The 23137-nt window shown below is 41.2% G+C and overlaps 1 protein-coding gene across 1 annotated transcript in view; it reads right to left on the reverse strand.

The window, feature by feature from the left end:
* Positions 1-23137, reverse strand: part of LOC126473389 (probable helicase with zinc finger domain) — a 143890-nt gene that overhangs the window by 58669 nt on the left and 62084 nt on the right. Inside the window, exons 9-10 of the mRNA XM_050100397.1 lie at positions 20647-20773; positions 20438-20570 (exon numbers count right to left, since the gene is read on the reverse strand). Of these exons, the coding sequence (XP_049956354.1) occupies positions 20438-20570; positions 20647-20773 (260 nt within the window). The remainder of the gene's footprint in view (positions 1-20437; positions 20571-20646; positions 20774-23137) is intronic.

Consider the following 23137-nt stretch of genomic DNA (forward strand, 5'->3'; position numbering starts at 1 on the left):
TTCGATAACAGGCCAGTCATAACACTGGTCTAGTACGGCCCTTGGTGAGTAACATCTGGCCGCACTGTTGACAAACGCAGTGTACAGTGCACATGCGGGAGAGCCACTCTGCAATTTTCAACGGAGGAAGTTTGAATAGGATAACTCACTACGCATGTGTGATTTCCACGGCTGCGCATTCTTCATGGAAGTGTTCTAAAAATGGGGCATTGGTGTGCGGATACCATCAGTCGTACCTAGCCATGAGCAAGGTTGAACCACCTGTAGATGTCAGACAGTTGCTCCAAGGAAATATTGTAGAATTTGCACAACATGATCCAGCGGCAAACCTGTTAAGACTATTTACAAAAAAATGATTGTTGGAAGGACTGTCGGACTGTCTCAGCTTATAAGAAAGTCAAAGCAAACTTTGGTGAAATTAAAGGCAAGGGTGATAATATTAAGAGTGCAACAGGAATTCCATTGTTAAATGCAGTGGAGAGAGCGGATAGGTGGGAAGAGTACACTGAAGGCCTCTATGAGGGGGAAGATTTGTCTGATGTGATAGAAGAAGGAACAGGAGTCAATTTAGGAGAGAGAGGATCCAGTATTAGAATCAGAATTTAACAGAGCTTTGGTGGACTTAAGATCAAACAAGGCAGAAGGGACAGATAACATTCCATCAATTTCTAAAATCATTGAGGGAGTGGTAACAAAATGACTCTTCATGTTTGTGTGTAGAATGTGTGAGTCTGGCGACATACCATCTGACTTTCGTTTCATCTACACAATTCCAAAGACTGCAAGACCTGACAAGTGTGAGAATTGTCGTATAATCAGCTTAACACCTCATGCATCCAAGTTGCTGACAATAACATACAGAAGAATGGAAAAGAAAATTGAGGATGTGCTAGAAACAATCAGTTAGGCTTTAGGAAAGGCAAAGGCAGCAGAGATGCAATTCTAATGTTGTGGTTGATAATGGAAACAAGACTAAAGACAAATCAAGACACGTTCATGGGATTTGTTGACCTGGAACAAGCATTTGACAATGTAAAATGGTGCATGATGTTTGAAATCTTGAGAAAAATAAGGGTAAGCTTTAGGAAGAGATGGGTGTTACACATTGTGTATAAGAGCCAAGAGGAAATAATAAGAGTGGACAACCAAGAACAAAGTGTTCAGATTAGAAAGGGTGTAAGACAAGGATGCAGACTTCCGCCCCCACTGTTCAATTTTTATACTGAAGAAGCAATGACAGGAATAAAAGAAATTGTTCAGGAGTAGAATTAAGATTCAAGGTGAAAGGATATCAATGAAACAATTCGCTGATGACCTTGCTATCCTGACTGAAAGTGAAGAAGAATTACATGGTCTCCTGAATGGAATGAACAGTCTAATGAGTACAGAATACAGATTGAGAGTAAACCAAAGAAAGAAAAAAGTAATGAGAAGAAGCAGAAATGAGAACTACAACAAACTTAAACATCAGGATTGATGGTCGCGAAGTAGATGAAGTTGAGGAATTCTACTACCTAGGCAGCAAAATAGGCAATGATGGATGGAGAAAGGACACCAAAAGCAGACTAGCATTAGTAATAAGGGCATTCCTTGTGAAGAGAAGTCTACCAGTATCGAACATAGCCCTTAATTTGAGGAAGAAATTTCTGAGGATGTACCTTTGGAGTAAAGCACTGTATGGTAGTGAAACATGGACTGTGGCAGAAATGGAACAGAAGAGGATCGAAGCATTAGAGGTGTGGTGCTACAGACAAATGCTGAAAATTAGGTGGACTCATAATGTGAGGAAGGAGGAGGTTCTGTGCAGAATCGGAGAGGAAAGGAATACATGAAAAACAATGGCAAGGAGAATGGACAGGATGATAGGACATCTGTTAAGACATCTGAGAATGAATTCCATGATACTAGAGGAAGATATAGAGGGCAAAAACTGTAGAAGAAGACAGAGATCGGAATAAATCGAGCAAATAATTGAGGACGTAGGTTGCAAGTGCTATTCTGAGGTGAAGAGGTTGGCACAGGAGAAGAATTCATGATAGGCCACATCAAACTGAGTGATGACTTTAAAAAAAATATCGGGGAAAGAATGTGGGGCACCAGATGCTGCATCAACAATCTGTGTGAATGTGTTATGCTAGAAAATCGTCGTTACAGTGTGGTTCAGAAGTAGTTGTTTGGAACGTGGTGAATAAACACAGGGCAGAAGAAAAACAATGGAAACAGAGAAGAGTAATGCTACAGAGAAGAGTAACAAAGAGAACCATCACAGGGTTGTAGGATGGAAGAAAAGCCATTCAACAGAATCAAGAACTGGAATTTCCATGTAGGAATATCAACAATGTGGGAAAAGACAGACAGCTACTTACCGTAAAGAATACATGTAAAGTCACAGACAGGCACAATTAAAAGACACTTACACAAAGCTTCTGGGCATAGCCTTCATCAATAAAAGAGAAACAGAGAGACACGCACCATTCATACACGCAAGCAAGCACACCTCACGCAAACATGACTGCCAACTCCAACAGCTCAGGCCCGAACGCAACAATCACGTGGGATGGCAGCAGCAATCTGGAGGGGACGGGGAGGGGGAAGGGGAAGGGGAAGGGGAAGGAACAGCAGTGTACAGGTGCGGGGACGGAGGAACAGTTGGGGAGACAAAGTAACACAGTCTGGCACAGTACTTTAGAGAAGAGAAATTTGTTTGCACATAATCACTAATAATAGCCTTTATTCTTGATAGCTGGTATCGGTAACCAATGTTACCATCAGGATTCGAACCTGCGACCGTAGCAGTCTCGCGGTTCCAAACTGCAGCGCCTAGAACCGCACGGCACTTTGGCCGGCCATTGCCCAGAGCAACTTAAGTAAGCAGAGATGAAGATATAAGTGAGCACATGTTGCAGTGTCACCCGAAGTAATAAGTGTGTTTAAGAAGTAATTTTCATTTGGTGAAAACCAAAGATTTTTGAATTGCTGCAAGGAATTGGATAAAGGAAAATAACTGACCACAGCAACGAGGTCAACAGTGAGATATGTTTGTGTATTTCAGCAAAAGCTTTTGGCACTTGAGTCCAGAAGCATCACTCAGTGATACAGAAAAATTCTGCATGTTACCTTCGAAGCTACGAGTACAGCAACAACAATCAATGGCATCTCAATGGTGGTCAACCAATGGGGCAAATGTGCAGTAGCTGATAAGCTGACTATGCAGCAACTGCACAGTGGCTCATCATGACATCACATTGCCCATATATGACACATCGGCAATGCATGGCAATCAGCACTCCAAGTTATTAGTTGAGTTGTACCGAACCCAGAACTGAGTTCTTGTGTGCTCTGTTTGTGTTTAAACTCCAAAAGAGTTTAATTGGTGAAGAAGGGTAAATAAGAACTGATGTTATTGAAGGGCTTTTAAAAGTAATTTTCTTTTATACCCGTGAGCTCGCCATATATGGAAACCAATGTAATGTGTTATTTGGGAAATTTGAGGATAAGACGGCCATGATTGAAATCACTGAAAGGAACAGGCCTAAACTACTGTGTCCCAGTGAGCTTATTAAAGACTACAATGATTGAAAATATAATTATGAAAATTATGTAACCCATGGTTTGAATGTGACGTATATCATAGAGGCAGGTTTACTAGCACAAATGTTAAAATACATACTGGTTTTAAGTTTGACTGTAGTCAGCACATGAATGCGAACACACAGAATAATGGAGTATTTAATTGTGAATGCATGATAGATCAGGTGTTGTGTCAACTACTGTTACTTGAAACAGCAGAGTTTGGTGATGATGCAGTCCTTGTTGAGATAGATATCCTACATAATGTAGATGCAGGATGTTCACTAACAATACATGTATTGTTTAATCCAACAGGCAGTGTTAAAGACACATTTTGTATCTGTTCTCCCAACTTGGGAGGAGGTTATAATAATTGCCCTAGAGAATATCACTGATCATTAGTAATGTGATGTCTCTCATATGACTTAGCACAAGACAGTACAAACTTTATTCATTTGCTGAGAGTGTATAATTATATTTAGTTATGTTTATTACATTAGTATCTTATTGATTAATTCTACCGTTTACCCATGGCTCTACAGCTTCATTACTTATTTACTAAATGGTTGGTAAACACTAATGGAGTGTTCTTTTAAGCTACATGACAAAGTAAGCAGCACTTTCAGTTGTTCCAGAGTTTCAGCTGTTTGGTTAAGTGAATGAAAGATGATCAATGGAGTTGCGAGCATAACACCTGAACACTGTGTAATCTCTGGAGTGTATTGATTACATCGTATTATTATAATTCAAATACACTGCCAGAAAAAATTAGTACACCTGGATAGATGATCCAGTGATGGCATATGCCACTTGAGGGATAGTAGATGCACTGATAATGGTTTCAACATCTGACAACAGATAGCACAGTGGCATAGCTATAGAACACCTTCTGTGTCTACCCATAAAAAAGTCAATGCTCACGGCCACATGGCTCAGTGCGTGCAAATATATGAAGCAACCAGGCAACCATGCCACTGAAATCCACTTGTGCTTCCTACAGCGAACTGTACGAATTTAAAAGGAGTCAAATTGTGGCCTTCTGAGTGGCAGGATGGTCCTTTAGGAGAATTGCCACACAAGTTGGGCAGGCTGTGTCAGTTGCACTATGATGCTGGTATCAGTGGCCACGTGAACATTCTCACATCCATAGATAAGATTCTCGATGTACAGGCAGCACAGTCGACTACCAGGATTGTCATATCGTAAGGGCAGCAGTGGCAGATCGTACCGCTATCACAGCACAGATAAGAGGGCTTGGGAGTCCACACATGTCAATACAAACTGTTGCAAAGTGGGACTACGGGCACACGCACCTCTAGGCTGTCTTCCGCCCATGCCACAGCATTGATGTGCACAGCTCAACTGGTGCTGTCAGAGGATCACCTGGAAGATGAAATGGCATGCCATGGTCTTCAGCAATGAAAGCAGATTCTGCCTGCGTGCAAGTGATGGTCATTTATGCTAATGATGTAGACCTGGTGGCACTGTCTTATAGAGTGCATTCAGTAAAGACATACTAACCTCACCCCAGGCCTTATGGTCTGGAGTGAGATAAGCTATTAATCCTATTCACCTTTGGTGTTTCTGGTGAGGACGCTAACCAACATTCGGAACATGCACAATGCTTTTAGGCCCACTCTTTTGCCGTTCTCCAACAGGAAGGTGATGTATTGTTCTAAAAGGATAATGCTCACCCGAGCTCTGCCTGCGAAATTCAATGTGCTCTGCAAGATGTGCAGCAACTTCCCTGGTCAGCACGATCTCCAGACTTATCTCCAATGAAGTACATGTGAGATATGATGGGACTAGAAGTGACTCATGCAACTCATCAACCAACAACTCTTACGGAACTACAAGAACAGGTCACACAGGTGTGGAATAATGTATCCCAGGACAGTATTTGCCATTTGTACAATCGACTGGATGCCAGGGTCAGTGCCAAAAAGACGCCCTTGGAGGCTACACCATATAATAATATGGGTGTTTCAGTGTGGGTTTATACCTAGTACCTCAGAACTGTTTGTGGTATTGATCTATAAATGTAATCATTTCATGCACTTCATCAATGTAGCAACAATAAATATTGAGTGAATTACAAACTTCTAAAAGAGTGTACTAATTTTTTTCTGGTAGTGAATAAAGGAAGAGGCTAGTAATTTATTTATTTATTTAGCGTATGGCAGAATATTGCAGACCACTTAAAATAGTGGGTACACCTTATCAAAAGGCAGCATACAGTGGAACTTCTATTTCACATTCTCTGATTTTATGTTTTTCATGATTCTATGTCATAAATTCATAGCCCCTGTGGAAAACCCATAAGATCAATACTAAAAATTCCATGATTTTTCATTTCTTCCTAGTAATGTTTACCTTGATTCTAAATTCTTACTCACGTCTCACTTGACTTTGTCCCGTTTTCTTCCTATTGACGTTTGATGTGACTGAACAACTTATGAGTGGCACAAAAGACAGATGGTTTGCACCACAGGTGGTAACGGAGTTAATGGTATATTTTACACTGTTATGGAGATGGGAGACGTGAGACAGGAAATGCTGCCGTAATCTATGATTGGTGTTGCCAATACAACTTGCAACATTTAGCTTCACCACATAATTATGATAAACTACTGCTTGGTTGCAACGGCAATGAGGGTAGGGGGGAAAAAGGTCGATGTGAAGTATTCCAGACCGAACCAATACGTGATGAAGAGGCCTAGCCACCACCTTTTCTTGTGCCACTTCTAACTCAGTCTCATCTTTTTTCATGAATTCCTGATGTACTGTATTCAGCAACAGCACCAATGAGCAACATTTTAAATTCAAACCCTGAGTCTTGAAGAATATGTTCAGCTATAACTGAGGGAACGTTGCCGATTTCCGGCTAGTGAACTCTTATTGGCTGGTGACTTGTTAAGTCACCCAATAGTCAGTGCAGCCACCACACCACACTCGCCAACTGGATGTGTGTACGGGGAGTGGCCCTTCAACAATGGGAGTACAGCTAGGGGTGAAAGCATTTTGTGAAGTGCTGAAAATACACTTTTCATGCAGATGATGTGCTATGATGGAGATGTCAAACGGAAATAGAACAAGGGTTTTGCGATAGCACATTTTAAGACTTTCCTGTTCGTTTCACACTACACATTGCAGATCATAAAGATTGGCAGCAGAGATAAAGGGCATGAAGCGAAACTGTAGCACCTGAGATTTCTTTCAAATTTACATTTTACACAGTGTACAGAAATTCACTGAGCCGACTTCTAATAAGGTTGTGATGTCAACTGGGGAAGTAAACTCATTTTTTCACGTCTCTGTTTCTCTCATCAAGCCTAAAATAACACTTTAATGGTGGTGAGCATATGAGTGCAGCTCACAAGAGAAGCATTAAGCAATAACAGCAAAGGTGATAGAAAAGTATGTCACCAAGCAGATGTCCACAGTTATGGTTTAACCACTTAGCTGTTGTGATGTTTTTGGTTTAATTCGACATGTTCGTCAATTTTCAATTTTTTGATGAGTTTTTACTTGCTGTTATGTATCTGTGATTTTTCAAGAACTGATGAAATTCATTATTACAAATTATTGTATAAACATTGTAGTGTACATTTAATTTTCTTTACTTTTTTTTTACTTTTTTTCTTTACTTTAATTTTCTTTACTTTTCTTTACTTTATACAAATTATTGGAGAGGTTTGAGATTTTTAATCATATATGCCAATTACACAAGTTTTTGCTGTTATGTTTGGGGTTTTAACATTTTCCTCAATTCTGCATTTTTTTAAGTTTGGAGTGTGCGAAAATCTAAAATAGTGGTTTCACTGTATTTAGTAGCCTTATACACTGGTCAAGGGAAGGGCTTATTAAACACTGATATTTTAAAGAAATTCAAATCCCTAGAGGAATCTGCGGGCTTTGCACATTCAGCATGTTGAAGTCTGTTAAATGTCTGAATTAACTGTGTCACTATTTCACGTTGCATTTTCTCTGAAGTAGCTTCCTTTATTCTTGCTATTTTGTGATCCTTAACTCTATGTGTCTATCACTGTCCTATCCTAATTTTAGTTGCTGAATGACATGTTACACAAGTACTTAACATAATTCTCTTGCAACTACAAGAAACACACATGATGATACAGAACCCACTACAGTTATTGTATATGACAAGCAGAATCAGGATGTACATGACACATAATATATATTAGAGGTAAGGAGATTTCTTACTTTACCTATGTTTGACATATTACAGTTGAGTTTCCATGACTTTTATAAAGGAGGTTATCCACCAAAAGACAGTAGCAATGTCAGGAGACAGAGGCAATAGACAGATTTACTTATAATGATAACTGCTTGACAAATTACAAATGTGCTGTTACTCCATACCACCCATGTTTACAACAGGGGCCTGTACAGGTGAAACCAAGACAAGTCCATTCTGTATGGTATGCTGACCACAATCCATCTTCCAGAGTCTCGGTGACGAACCCATCAGGGAGAGGATTCTGATGTGGCAGGTGACAGAGTCTGTCTTTGGGGGTTCTATTTTCTTTCTTCCTTTGATCCAAACAAACTCATTCTTAAATTTCTTTTTATTAATTCTCTGACTGGATTACCTTTTTCCACATTCATACATTTCTATTGCTGAAACCCTTGTTTCTCACAGACCATATTATGTTAATTACAACCTACTAATATAACATAGCATGGGGCAGTAACACATGTATGATGACGACACACATACTGTTAACAGACACAGATGATATATTTGTATTAATACATATGTTAGCCACTTCACTACAACAGGGGGAAGCAAGGGAACGGAAACCATTGCCCAAATGAAGGTAGGTATGACAGACTAACATATAAATAAAGGTAAAGCAGTAGTTCAACGAAAAAAATGTTTGGTAGCTGTATTTGAGCCTGTAATTATTTCTGTAAAAAAGAGCACTAGAGAACTGAATAAAAGATGAACAGCGAATGTAATACAGGAGACAAGTTATCCCTGAAGATAGAGCACTACTATACAAATGAGTTGAACAAATGCAATAAAAAGGCAATAGTTATGAATATATTATTTCTATTAAACTGAAATCAATGAATTGATGAGATATTAAGTAGATGTGTCATACCTTATAGGTAAAGAAGAATAACTACAGCTTAAGGGCAAACTTATAAGTTATTATCAGTAGAACCTGTCATGAGGTTTTGAATATATAGTGCAAGCATGCGTCTCAAGAAGTGAAAAATGGACTATGTTATCATTAAGATATTCACCTGCAGAATTTTTTTTGTGCGAGTGGAACGTGACCACTGTGGTAATAGAGAAAGCAAACTCATGTAATTTAGCAGTCACCAGTAGATTCTGGGAGATCAGTAATTAACAAGTGGTATGCAGGCATAATTAAATTATAACACTGCAAGGAGAAGAAGTCAAAGTTACAAAAGAAGGAGCTAGAAAAAACACATTTGGAGTAATTGGGTAGAGTCAACATACTACAGAGAAACTTCATCATTAGAATGAATAAAGAAAAGGGGTTGGAGGCTGTGAATACTGTTAAAGATTCAAGGCAGGATGTGCCCAATTTTGGGTATGTATTGGAGATTAAAGCATAAGAGAAACAATGGAAGGTGTGAGTGCAGTTCTTACAGAGGTATGAAGTTCTACATTCTGCTGAAGTGTTCTCCAAAATAGTTGATGTATAACAGATGTACCTGGACACTGATGATTACTTTTATTTTTGTTTCCACACATACTGACATACCACAAAGCTGACAGCTGAAGTTGTTAAGAGGGTTTTAGTTTAACATGTCAGCACATTACTCCTTACCATAAAGATTAATTTTATCTTTTTTTCCTATCCCAATAAATCTGACAACTTATGCTCTTATGATTAATGATGAAAAAGCACAAAACAACTGTTTCATCTGAGATAAACAGACCTCTTATTTTCTGATACTCTTCACTACAAAAAGGGAAACAATGTACATGGAAATCCCATACAACGAGAGCAACAAAATGCAAAAAGGAAAAATTATTTACCAGAATATAGGATGTGATGAATGAGGAAATGGGTAGTTGAACATGACTGAATATTCCTGATGAAGTATATTAGGTATGATTCGATCCTTTGTCTGACGAAACCTGTTTAACTGATGGCACTTCATCATAAATAGAAATGGATTTTGTTTTAAAATACTTTAAGCCCTGAAAAGAACGATAATAAAAATAAACCTGTTACTATTTGAAGAATATTTTGTTGCTATGAAATGATGTGATTAACTTAGTATGTTGAGCTACATGACATCTTGTGATCTGAGATGTAACTTGAGATTCTTAGGAATGACATATTCCACTTTTATCCTCTAAGACCAATGAAAGATGTTAACGAGAAGTGATCATTGTTTGGTGGGCTTGAAGTTAAAGGGATTAAGCTGGAAGGTCATCAGTCCCTTCATCCGTTAAGTAGGAAACCAGGAGTAGTCGTCAAAGGAAGGAGGTGAAAGGCAAATCCTGGAAAGGCTACATGTAACAAATATAAAAACGACCCACACACAAAAGCCCAGAGAAAAGACAGCAACAGCAAACACTAGTCGTTAAAAGGTCAGCCAAGACAAGGTATGAAAACCAAGAAATGAAAAAGAATAAAGAGAATAAAAAGGTGGAGAGGGTAGAGGCCAGGCTGGGTGGGCCATCCAATAAGAGCTGCCAAGGGACCCTAAGGGGGGAGGGATGGGGGGAGGGTGGCCAGAGAGGGGTGATTCATCAAACCTTCAAGCAGTACAGGGATGCATAGAAACCACCTTCATGGGCAAAATGTAATACCACACCAACCGAGTCGACATTGTCCGCAAGTACCAGAGACAGTGTGTCAGGAAGACTAAAATTCCCCTTCAAAGCAGCCAAATTAGGGCAGTCTACAAGTAATTTATTTATTTATTTATTGCCAAATTATAGACCTGTTACCGAATGTTTTAAAAAAGGTCATACATCTTACAATTTTTGTTTTTCATCTTTTTTTCAGTTTTCTTTTGTTTTATCTGCAATCTTTTACAAAGAATAATGCTTTTCAAAATAACAATACTTCAAGGTTGAAATATAAATAAAATTTACAAGTAAGCTTGCCACCATCAAGTGGGCTCTGTTTCGGGAGTGAGGGGGATCCTCATGTCTGAGAATGTGGCTACCGGTCCGCCAAGTGTGGACAATGAGGAGTCTACAGACGACAGTGGATTCCCTGCATGAAGCATGCTGGCAGGGCTACCACTTGGTCATCATCCCCTTAATTGCCCTCAGTTTGTTTGGGAAAATCATGATAGACCATTCCGAGTTCCAGACTTCCAGCAATCAATGACGTATAAACAATCAAAGGTCCGGTTCTGGATCCCCACTTCCAGAACCAGCATCCTGGTGGCTAGCTTGGCTAACCATCAGCTCATCCATTTCCCGAAATCCCAACATAACTGATGCTCCCAATGGAAACAACTGGCCAGCCTGCTTGATGAAGGTCTGAGACAAGATCCTGCATAGCCCTAACCAGTGGGTGAGGAGAGTAGCAATGGTCTATAGTCTGAAGACTGCTACAGGGGTCACAACAGATTAGGATACTCTTGCCTTTGCGAGGATGAACATGGCTAAGGGCTAATTTAATGGTCATGAACTCAGCAGTGAAGACAGTGCAGCCATTTGGCAGAGTGGAGTTCACTGCACTGTGCATCAGTGTATGCAAAGCCTGTTTGTCCTTTGACTGTCGAGCCATTGACGAAAATTGCTTCCAAACCCGGATACTCTCGAGAATAGCCAAGAACTGGTGGTGAAAAATCATGGAGTCAACAGAATCTTTTAGACTGAAGGAGATTTCGAGGCAAATCCAATATTGGGGTGCAGCCCATGGGGGCAGATGTGACGTCTCCCTCAACACAGGCAACAGTGGAGAACGTTGCAGTCCTGAACAGAGACACTGAAGGTGTACAGCAATTGTAAATCCAGTTCTGGGTCACTGCTGTAGGAGATGGAGCTCCCTTCCAGTGAAAAGGACACGGTAGTTGCGATGTTCAGGGAAGCTACAAACGTACATAGCTTAATTCAGCAGCTCTTATTGGTGCCTGATAGATAATGGAGGGACTCCAGCCTCGACTAACAGGCAGTTCACAGGACTAGTTTGGAAGGCTCCTGTTGCAAACCGCACCCCACAATGATGAATGGGGTCCAGTATCCAAATTGCTGAGGGTGATGCTGAACCATATGCAAGACTCCAATAATCAAGACAGGCCTGAACCAGGGCATTGCAGAGCCATTAAAGGGTAGAGTGCTCTGCACCCCAGTTAGTGTTACTGAGGCAGCGAAGTGTACTGAGGTGTCATCAGCACTTTTGCTCAAGTTGGTGAAGGTGGGGAAGCCACATCAGCTGGGAATCGAAGACCTGTCCCAGAAAGGGTGCGTCTAAACTACAAGAAGTAGCTGATCCTCTAGGAAAAGCTCTGGGTGTGGGTGGGCAGTACGACGACGAAAGATGTGCATGACATGAGTCTTGGCAGCTGAAAACCGAAAGCCATGGGACAGAGCCCATGACTGCACCTTTAGTATGGCACCCTGTAGGGGACGCCCAGCAACATGCATACTAGAGGAGCAATAATAAAAGCAAAAATCATTGGCATAAGGATGATGACACCAAAAACCCCACATCAACAGCTTGACTATTAATGGCACCACCATACAGAAGGAGACACTCAACACAGAGCCCCTGCGGAATGCTGTTATCTTGGATATAGGGGGTACTGACTGAAGAAACTACTTGAACCTGGAATGTACAATGTGACAAGAAGTTCTTGACAAAAAGTGGAAGTGGACACTGGAGAGCCCACTCATGTATCGCAGTAATAATGTGGTGATGCCATGTCGTGTCATAAACCACCTACAGGTTGAAAAAACAATGAGGTGCTGATGACATGCAAAGGTCATGCTGATGGTGGACTCCAGGTGAACCAAATTATCAGCAATGGAGTGGCCTTTGCGAGAAATGCCATGAGATGCAGCCACAAGACCCCGAGACTCAAGGAGCCAACGAATCCGCTTGCTCACCATGCACTCAAGCAACGTACACAGAATGTCGGTAAGGTTGATTGTGCAATAACTGCCCATTTCTAGGGGGTTCTTACCCAGTTTCAGTACTGATACTATGCGATTTCTTGCCACTGAGGTGGGAACTCACCCTAGTTCCAGATCCGATTAAAGAGGGCAAGGATGTGACGCTGACAATCCACTGAGAGATGTTTCAGCATTTGGTTTGGATGCGGTCAGGCCCTGGGGCTGTATCAGAGCAATTGGCTAGGGAACTGGAGAGTTCCCATTCATTGAATGGAACATTATATTGCTCCAGGTGGCAGGTAGTAAAAGATAAGCACATTCACCCCTCCTGCTGTTTTACGAGCCAAAATGCGGGTTCACAGTTCTCAGACACACATGCAATCATGTGCTGCCATCGGTTGAGATGTCAGGGGATCCCCTGACATGACATAGGTTCTGTGGCACTTTGCCTAGGGAGAACTGGTGCCTCAGGGGCCTTGGTGGCCACTGGGATCTCCACCTTGGGCACAGAAGGAGTACATGCACTGTGCAGTGGTGTGGGGGCCACAGAAGTTTTCTTTGTACTAGTGGACTACTACTTGTCCTTCTCGGAAGTCGAGCACTGAGAGGGTTTCCCTGAATTGGTTTCAGGGACAGAGGAAGAACAAGAAGACCGATGGCCACCAGCCTGTGGTTCCTTCAGCCACAGGCTGGTATCTGGCTGTGGACCAGCAGGAACAGTGGAAGAAAGTGTCCCGTGGGGATTCTTCGTAGCTGGAGAAGCTGGAGGAGGATGAGATGCCTCTGGCTGGGGGATGGAGACCAGTTTGCACAGCAGCGGGGATCTAATACTCCTGAAGTGGCTGTGGTGGAAGCACCAGAAGGGCCCCAAACTGCCTTGGGAGGGGAGGGGGGGGGGGGGGGGAGCAGTGTCAGTGGACAGCTATGAGGGCCCACTGTAAGAGGCACAACAGAGGAAGGCACCAATGACAGAGGAGGCAATGATCTTGCAAGTGTAGTGTAAGATTGTGTCATTTGCCTGAGATTAAGACTTCATACTTTTTTCTGGCCTCTTGATATGTGAGTTTGTCCAGAGTCTTATACTTCTGGATATTATTCTCACATTTATAATTTGAGCAATCTGGTGAGCAGGGAGAATGGAGCCCACTGCAGTTTACACAGATGACGGGAGGGGAACAAGGAAGGCTTGCATACAACAGACATCCACAACCCATGCGGACGGGGTAGCGGCACAACGGGAAAACCGGTGTCCGAACTTCGTACACTTTAAGCATCTCATAGGAGGAGGAACATTGGGTTTCACATCACACCAGTAGATCATCACCTTGATGTTTTCAGGCAATTTATCAACCTCCAAAGCCGAGATGAAGATCTCGGTAGCAACTCTGCTTTTCCTTGGTTTCCCAAGGACACGAGGGATGAAGTGCACACTCCACGCTCTAAGTTGGCCCGCAGTTCATCATCAGACTGCAAAAGATCATGGTGAAAGATGATGCCCTGGACCGTATTCGGATTCTTGTAATGTATAACAGTCACGGGAATGTCACCCACCTTTTCACTAGAGAGCTGCATCTGTGACTGGGCAGGAGAAGACACTTTAATCAGCGAGGAATCCCTCCTGATCTTAAAAGTGGCTGCAACTTCCCCACATGTCTTCAATGTGTTTGATGAACAGTAAAGTATTTGTAGCATACTCCTGGTACAGACCACGTATTGGGGGGAGCATTTTTCCCCTAGTCGTTTAGTCCTACATTCCTCCCATGGTGTGGCCATGGAAGGGAACGTATTGGGATCATATTTCCTTGCAACATATCAGGCCTTTTCATTTGAAGAGACTGCTGGGGCCATGTGACCACCAAAGGGAGAAAGTTTGTTACTCCATGGGTGAACTACCTGCCATGGTGTCACCCACTCTGAATGAGGATTCTCCCCATGGGTGCCACCCAGCCATATCAATGGCTATCTGGCCATTAATCCATTGCCGGGAGTTTCTGTGCCCCAGTCATGATAGGCATAAACTCCAGGGAATACCTGGGGAGTGGGTAGTGCAGGCGCCACAGTGCAATCCTGGTAGACAGAGGGAGAGGGAGGGGGAGGGGGAGAGGGGGGGCTACTAAGTGCAAGTACTTGACAAATACCCCCGCTCCCCTCCCTGCCTCACAACAGGATGGCTATTGTACTGGGTTTTGGGCATACTATGTACTATGACAAGACGAAGGGAAGATGCCAGGGTGGAAAGGCACAGAGACGGTGCATACAACGCAGTGGGCAACCTTTCCACCACAACACGCACTTCTGCAAAATTTGGAAAAGATGGCAGGTCAACCACAATAATGGGTTGGTTGGTTGGTTGTTTCGGGGAAGGAGACCAGACAGCGAGGTCATCGGTCTCATCGGATTATGGAAGGACGGGGAAGGAAGTCGGCCGTGCCCTTTGAAAGGAACCATCCCGGCATTTGCCTGGAGCGATTTAGGGAAATCACGGAAAACCTAAATCAGGATGGCCGGACGCGGGATTGAACCGTCGTCCTCCTGAATCACAATAATGGGGACCATATAACTGTTTATGGGAGGTGAAACGAGAAATCAAGATAAAAATCGTGAACCAAACCCAAGCAGGATCTGCCTCAAAAAGGACCAGCCAACAAAGTCAGAGGAGGTAAGAGATAGTCGAAGTTTAGGTATGCAGCAAAGAAAAAGAGAGCAACAATCCAAAGGCAGGGGCTCTGTGGTAACCAAACATTACTCACCAAAGAGTGGTGACCCTGTGGGTGGAGGGGTGAGATGTGAAAATGTAGTTTAGTTAGTTGTTAAGTGTAGAACATCCTGCTGTGCACGCTCTTGTTTTATGTATGCACAAAAAAAAATGTAAGATCTGTGAGCTCTGGCAAGGTCTGATGAAGAATAAACCTCTCCACCTGCTGTGGCAGAGTGCTTGTCCTTTGGACATCACAGCCTTACCATGCCTTGGAGGTCAAGGAGCAAACAAACTCATTCAAGAATGTAAATGATCATAAGCAAACTGAAGAATGACTATAAGAACTGTCTCTCTCTTGACTGCTCATGTCAAAGCAAGAAACATGTCTGTAATGGTCTATAACAAGCTACAGAGTAAAAGAGACCTGTTCACCCATCATTGTACTTAAGTTGTAGAGAAAAAACACTGAGCATAAAATACAGAAGAGATAACACTACATTGTTTATGTCATTTAGTAGCTTGGACAGACTGGAGATCACTTCCAGCACCTCGCACTGCTACAAGGGGAAGAAATCCAACAGTACAGTTCTGTGACACTGCATAGCAGCACCATGAAATGAATTAACTTTGAGAACGGTGACTGGAAATAAAATATCTCTGGAATTGAACAGTACACAGAACAACAATGCAGAACCTCTAAGTCAAACTACATGAGAGTTCTACTGGAAAAGGATGTGTCACACTGCAGTGTAGTGCCACTCAGGCTGCATAACAGTTCTGAGTTGACAGAGTTTTGTAGCACAATGAGGCCAGGGGGAGGGTACTAAATACATGACCATCTTCTACTGAATCCAGCATATTACTACGGTACTCAAGAAATGACTGTGAAAAAGATTTGTGACTTTCAAAATTACAATGGTCTGAAGAAGTAAGTCAATAGGTTAAAATATGTCTTTTAGAAAGTCTGTGTGTGTTTCAGGTTTAATTCCATTGCAAATCTGCTGAATAACCACTGCAACAGCAGATCTCATTGCCATGTCAATGTATAGCTGAAATTTCTATTTCAATTAATTGTCAGTTATTGGTTTAAAAAATGACTGATTCCATATTGAGACAATCTTTTCCAAGAGCGCTTAATAAACAAGTAAATGAATCTACACATATCAAATTATAAAACAAAAATCTGCAGGAAGGTTACAGCTCCAACTACATTATATCAAGAGAGTAGAAATTTCAGAATTGAAAAAAATGGGGGGAGAGGAGTTAGTCACAGTGATTCCATTTCAAGAGTGTTTTTTTTTCTGACATCTTGAAAGAGGTTTAAATAGCAAGAGAAAAGTCAGATGACAATGTCAGGAAACAAGCATGGTATATTTTGAAACTTAAGGATGAAGAATGTGATACACAGAGAAGAATGGAAGAGGTCTTGCTCCTACTGCAGATGAAAAATGGCTTATAATTCTGCTGCTATGTATTAAGAACATACTTTTCTTTTTTGTTTTCTGACATCATTAAATATTCCAGTCTCTGGGAACCTAGGACAGAACCTACACAGATCAACAAAAGTGTTGCATCACCCGAATACATCATACAGGCATGTTGTTCCTCGGACTGTTCCTGTACCAGTCAGAAGGGCACCCCTTGACATTGTGTACACAGACACGCGCACATGCACACACAGTTAGCATCAGCACTACCTGCTGGCAGATTTCTGTACTTTAATGGACTGCAGCATTTCAGTTGAAATTAAGGTACCAGTAGGGACACATTAGACACATCTGTAGACCAGTAGAGTGAACATCCATCATGCCACAAAGGACAATAACGACCACTGATTTTGTCCGCAATCAACCAGGAAAGTTGCTCGAAGTGTGCACCAGAGTCAAAGTGATGTGCTGTGGACACAGAATCAGTTCCATATGACAGGTAGTGTTGAAGACTTGCATTGCACAGGCTGTCTGCTTTTGAAAGGTGCAAAGGATGACAAATATCTATGACTTCACGAGTCAAAGGAACAGTCGACTGAGTGCTCTAGAACTGAATTCAGCATTCAAAGGGGCTACAGGACATCAAGCATCACGTCACACACGAATGCTCAACGTGTATCTCCAAGTATGTATGCATGTATGTATGTATGTACGGCTATGGCAAGCATCATACTGTATACCACAACACCAGTGATTCCATTAATGATGGGCAAGAAGTCATGCACAATGGATGCCCCAGGATTGGTGGCAGGTCTCATTTATGGGCGAAACTGTGATCTGCTTGTACTCTGATAAACTGTGATCTGTTTGTACTCCAAAGCAGAGATGAAGATCTCGGTAGCAACTCTGTTTTTCCTTGGTTCCCTATGGACACGAGGGATGAAGTGCACACTCTGTCGCTCTAAGTTGGCCCGCAGCTCATCATCAGACTGCAAAAGATCATGGTGAAAGATGATGCCCTGGACCGTACTGAGATTCTTGTAAGGTGTGACAGTCACATGAATGTGTTTGGAGACAACCATTAATATTAAACACCTCTGACATGGCATCCCACTTTTGCAACAAGGTAGTGGTCGATTGGTGTTTTTCGTTATATTTTGTGGGACCACTGCATAACTCTTGTGGGTATTGAGGACACTGTTATTGCTCTACAATACAGGGACCAGATTCTGCAAGCATTAGTGGGGCATTATTGCACTCATTTTGGTGTTAATTTCACATTGATGGATGCTAATTCGCATGTCTATTGTGCTGTTATAATGAACAAATTCTGTCAGCATGCTAGGATCACCAGAGTGGAGTGGTTTGCCCTTCCCTGGACATAAACCCAATTGAAATATGGGGGACTGATTCCAATGATCTGTTTTTGGACATTGACAGTGACCATGCACTGTGCAATTTACACATAATAGCCACTAAAGAGTGGGAAAATGTGGAGCAGAGCTGGCATGATCAACTCATTGATGGTATGCCACAACAGATTCATGCCTGCATCCAAAGAAGTGAGTGTTCCACAAAGTAATGACATTTCTCAGGAGTGCTGGGAAAAATCCTCTAAGGTAAAAACATGATTTTGTTGTTATACAAACAACCATTTTTTTTATTTGACGATCTGGACACACTGCACATGGAATGTACAAGCATGTCTCAAAGCCAATTTCTCTTTTCTGTGCCACAAATTTTAAAATAAAAGGGTGATGCAAAACTTCTGTTGATGTGTGTTCATCTACATCTACAGAATGATATTTTCACTCTGCAGCAGAATGTGTGCTGATATGAAACTTCCTGGCAGATTAAAACTGTGTGCCGGACCGAGACTCGAACTCGGGACCTTTGCCTTTCGCGGGCAAGTGCTCTACCATCTGAGCTACCCAAGCACAACTCACGCCCCGTCCTCACATCTTCACTTCTGAAGGTAGGAGACGAGGTACTGGCAGGGCATGAGTCGTGCTTGGGTAGCTCAGATGGTAGAGCACTTGTCCATGAAAGGCAAAGGTTCCAAGTTCGAGTCTCGGTCTGGCACACAGTTTTAATCTGCCAGGAAGTTTCATCTGCATATATACTCTGTAAACCACTGTGATGTGCTTGGTACTGGTACTTCCCAAGATACCATTTATTAAGATTTTTGGCCATTCCATTTACATATGTAGTGTGGGAAGAACAATTGCTTAAATGTCTCTATGCACACTATAATTAGTCTAATCTCGTTTTCCCGATCCCTATGGGATGGGAGTAATACATACAACGTTGTAATATTCTCCTACATTCATCACTCAAAGCTGATTCTAGAAAGTTCTAAACAGACTTTCACGGGATAGTTTGTGTCTATCTTCAAATGTATGTAGGCTGTATGCAATCTACTTTGTAGACTGATTATATATCACAGTATTCTATCAATAAATCAATGCCTGTAACCTGCTTTACCTACAATGGGTATTATGTGATTATTCCATTTCATATCACCACAAGTTGTTACACCCAGGTATGTATTTGTACAAATAGATGATTACAGCTCTGACTCATAGAATGCTAAGTCTTTTTTTCCCCATTTTCTCACATATACAACTTTACATTTCTGAACATGTAAAGGAAATTGCCAGTCTTTGTACCACTTTGAAATCTTATAGAGATTTGACTGAATATTAGTGCAAATATTTCATTAGACAATTCTTAACTATAGACAACTGTATCATCTGTGAAAAGTCTTAAGTTGCTATTAGCATTGTCTGCAGTGTCATTAATATACAACGTAAACAGCAAGGGTCCAAACACACTTCCCTGGGGCATACCTGAAGTTTCTTCTGCACCTGTTACTGACTCCATCCAAGATAACATGCTGAGCCCTCCCCCTCAAGATATTCTCAATTCAGTCACAAATCTCACTTGCTAACCGATACAATTACAGTTTTGATGACAAACATGTGTGTGGCAGTGAGTCAAATACCCTTCAGAAGTCAATAAACACTGCATCTATCTGTATCTTGATCCAAGGCTTTCAAGATGTCATATGAGAAAAGTGCAAGTTGGGTTTCACATCAACAATATTTTCAGGAGCCATGCTGGTTAGTACGGAGGAGGTAATTGTGTCTAAGATACCTCATAACATTCGTCAAAGGTACCTCATTATAACTGAACTCAAAATATGTTCTAAGATTCTACAACAAAATGACATCAAGCACACTGGACGGTAGTTTTGTGAATTACATCGATTTCCCTTCTTGTAGATGGGTGTGACCTGCACCTTCTTCCAACCACTGGGCAAAGTTTTTTGTTCAAGTATCTTTCATATATTATTGTTAAAAGAGGGGCTAAACTCAGCCACAAATTTGGTATAATATCTGCCTGAAGATATAAAAATCCAATCAAGGGCAAGCAGCTAACCAATCACAGGTATTACTTGGCTTCTGGAAGTCTAAGAAGAGTGGGTCTGTAGATGCTTTCTTCACTGTTAAGTGCAATTTTATCACTAAACAGCTACCAAAATCTATTTATTTGCAAAAATAAAAATATTTCCTTTATTTAACTTCTCTCATATAGAATAGAAAGTATATGAAATATAATCATATCAAAGAATTTCTAACCACTGTTTCAACTCACCTTTTGGCAAACCTAATGTTGATAGGTACATTGAGATACTCAGAGTTACAACAATAACCCTGTGCTTCATAATATCCTCTCTTGTAGGAATACGAAATGATTTCACTCCTCCTTTAACATCTATTAGACAATACTGAGAAAAGAAAAAAATTGTATCAGTGTGAATGTCACTTTTAAGTTTAGTAAGTAACATTGTATGTAATATTTACCTTCTGCACAACCTGGTTTACAGTTGCAACCCATCGTTTGTGGTAATAGATTCTTAAAGGTCTCGCATATTCATTACCAGCCTCCACATATGGATGAAGATAATCTTTGATGTAAAGGTCTGCTGCACTAAAAAAATAATGGTACTTCAGCAACAGAAATTACTTTATTCAAAAGAAATACCTTTTTTTCCTGTAAAGTATGCGTACTGCCTTCATCGTGCTGTCCAAATTTGTACACTCACCATGGAAATAATAATGTGGAACAACTAAATAATGCCAATACTAAATTGGTAACTGACTTACTTAAAAACAAAAAGTAAATATCAGAGGCACACGAATTGTAATCCCAGACCCACAAAACAAAGAAATGACAAAAGTCAAAATACCTAAAGCCCTCAATAATCATGAAACAGAAAATACTAAAGTAAAAATCAAGTAATGAGTAGGTATAGCAATCACACACTGACACAACATGTGACAAACATGTAGACAAATATAATAATTTCTTGGAATTATTGGAACAAGACCTTTATTCAAGAACTAGGACAAGGTGGCAATTTTATTTAACAAGACCTTTATTCAAGAACTAGGACAAGGTGGCAATTTTATTTAATCACAAAATTTCTAGATTTTTCAAGGCTATATCCCAAATTTTCCAGCAACAATATTTGTTTTATGTGAAAGCAAGTTTTTCCTAACTTGTTATTATGGCCTTTTTCTTGCCACATCACTTAGTGATTGTTCCAAGTTCAGCTTGGATTTAAGTTTCACCAACAATTCTGTAAGTGATAAGCTCTTGCTACCAGTGGAAATTCCTTCATTGTCCTTCACTGCCACTGTCTGTCAAAATTTCTGCACTATGCTGTGTCACTGTGCAATAACATTAGATAAATGAGAAATCCTTGATAGAATATGTTTCAAACTGTTGTCATTGGAATGTTATATCAATATACTTCGATAGCAACAAAGCATTAGTTTCAAATCAGATGCATGTCATGCTATGCTTATTGTTAAATTGAAGAATGGCCCTGTAACAAAGATATCAAAGTACTACTTTGCACTGCAATTCGTAAAAAGAGAACTGACATGTGAATATTATTAAAATGTGAGCTAAAAAACACATATGTTCCAATATAGATCTGTATTTATATTTTTTTATAGAACCGAAAAACCCACTTTCTTGTTTGTGCAAATGAGGAACTCACAGCTATGTGACAAATTCTCCTGTACTTCACACTTCTTGTCACATTCACAATCCTGCGGTGGGGAGATGTAGAGCCTGAGAGCACACGGACAATAAAAAGGATTGAGGCCAATAATCACACCAGAGGTGTCCTCAAATAAGAATCCCTGAACAATTTGTAATAAAATGACTCCAAACATTTCTTTCTCTCTCAGAATTCCCTAAATATTTCAAAGTACCACAAGGTTTCCCAGCTTTTCCAGTAAATTCAATTTCCATGCGCATTTTCAATTTTTCAGGTTTTCCAGACCAGTCACCAGCCTCTGAGATGAAAGGGGAGAGATGGAAACATAAAGAGGCTATCATAGGGGGAACATGACACTAAATGACACAATGGAAACGCAAAACATCTGCATACCATACATCATTATTATTCCAAAATTCTTTAAGATCATATGAAGGTGAAAAAAAAAAAAGAGAGAGAGAGAGAAAAGATAGGAATCTAAATGCAAGAACATGCATACAAATGCAGTCCTGTATTTTGCAGAGTATTACTCTAACAAAGATTGACGAATTATTTAGGAATTAAGGAGACAACTCGGCTAAAGGCACAAGTGCTGCGTCGTCAATAGATAGACACACAAAAGGTGCTTTACTTTGCTAGCTTTTGGAACGGAATTCTTTTCTCAAGCTGTAAACACACACACACACACACACACACACACACACACACACACACACACACACACACACACACCTGTCTACCTACATTGTTTTCATTTGACTGCCAGCTCTTTCCTGGTCCACAGTGAGTGTACTGGGGTGTGGTGGGGGTTCAGTGTGGGGTGGGGTGGGGTGGGGTGGGGTAAGGGATGGAGGGAGGTAGGAGGCAGGGAGGGGGTTGGGGAGTGGAAGCATCTAGTGGCTCCCCACTCTCCCACGAGCTGCTAGACCTAGACACTCACTCCCCCCCCCCCCCCCCCAACCCCTCAACCTTCTCCCTGCCTTCTGCCTCTCTCCATCCTTCACCCCACTCCACACTGCACCTAAGGTGTCCGTAAGGAATGCAGAAGTTGACGAGGAAACATTTAAATCCATGGCTTTCCTGCCGTATGTGGGAAGCCTTTCATCCAAAATAGGACAGATCCTCACTAAACAAAGTAAAAGTAATTTTTCGTCCACCGGCGAAGACGGCTGCACTCCTGGGTTCCGTTAAAGATGACTTACTACTCCGCAAGCCTGGATTTTACAAGATACCATGTGAATGTGGCCTTTCATATATCGGACAAACGAATCGTACAGTCCAAG

The sequence above is a fragment of the Schistocerca serialis genome, chromosome 4, assembly GCF_023864345.2.
Source record: "Schistocerca serialis cubense isolate TAMUIC-IGC-003099 chromosome 4, iqSchSeri2.2, whole genome shotgun sequence".
In the NCBI taxonomy this organism is placed as follows: domain Eukaryota; kingdom Metazoa; phylum Arthropoda; class Insecta; order Orthoptera; family Acrididae; genus Schistocerca; species Schistocerca serialis.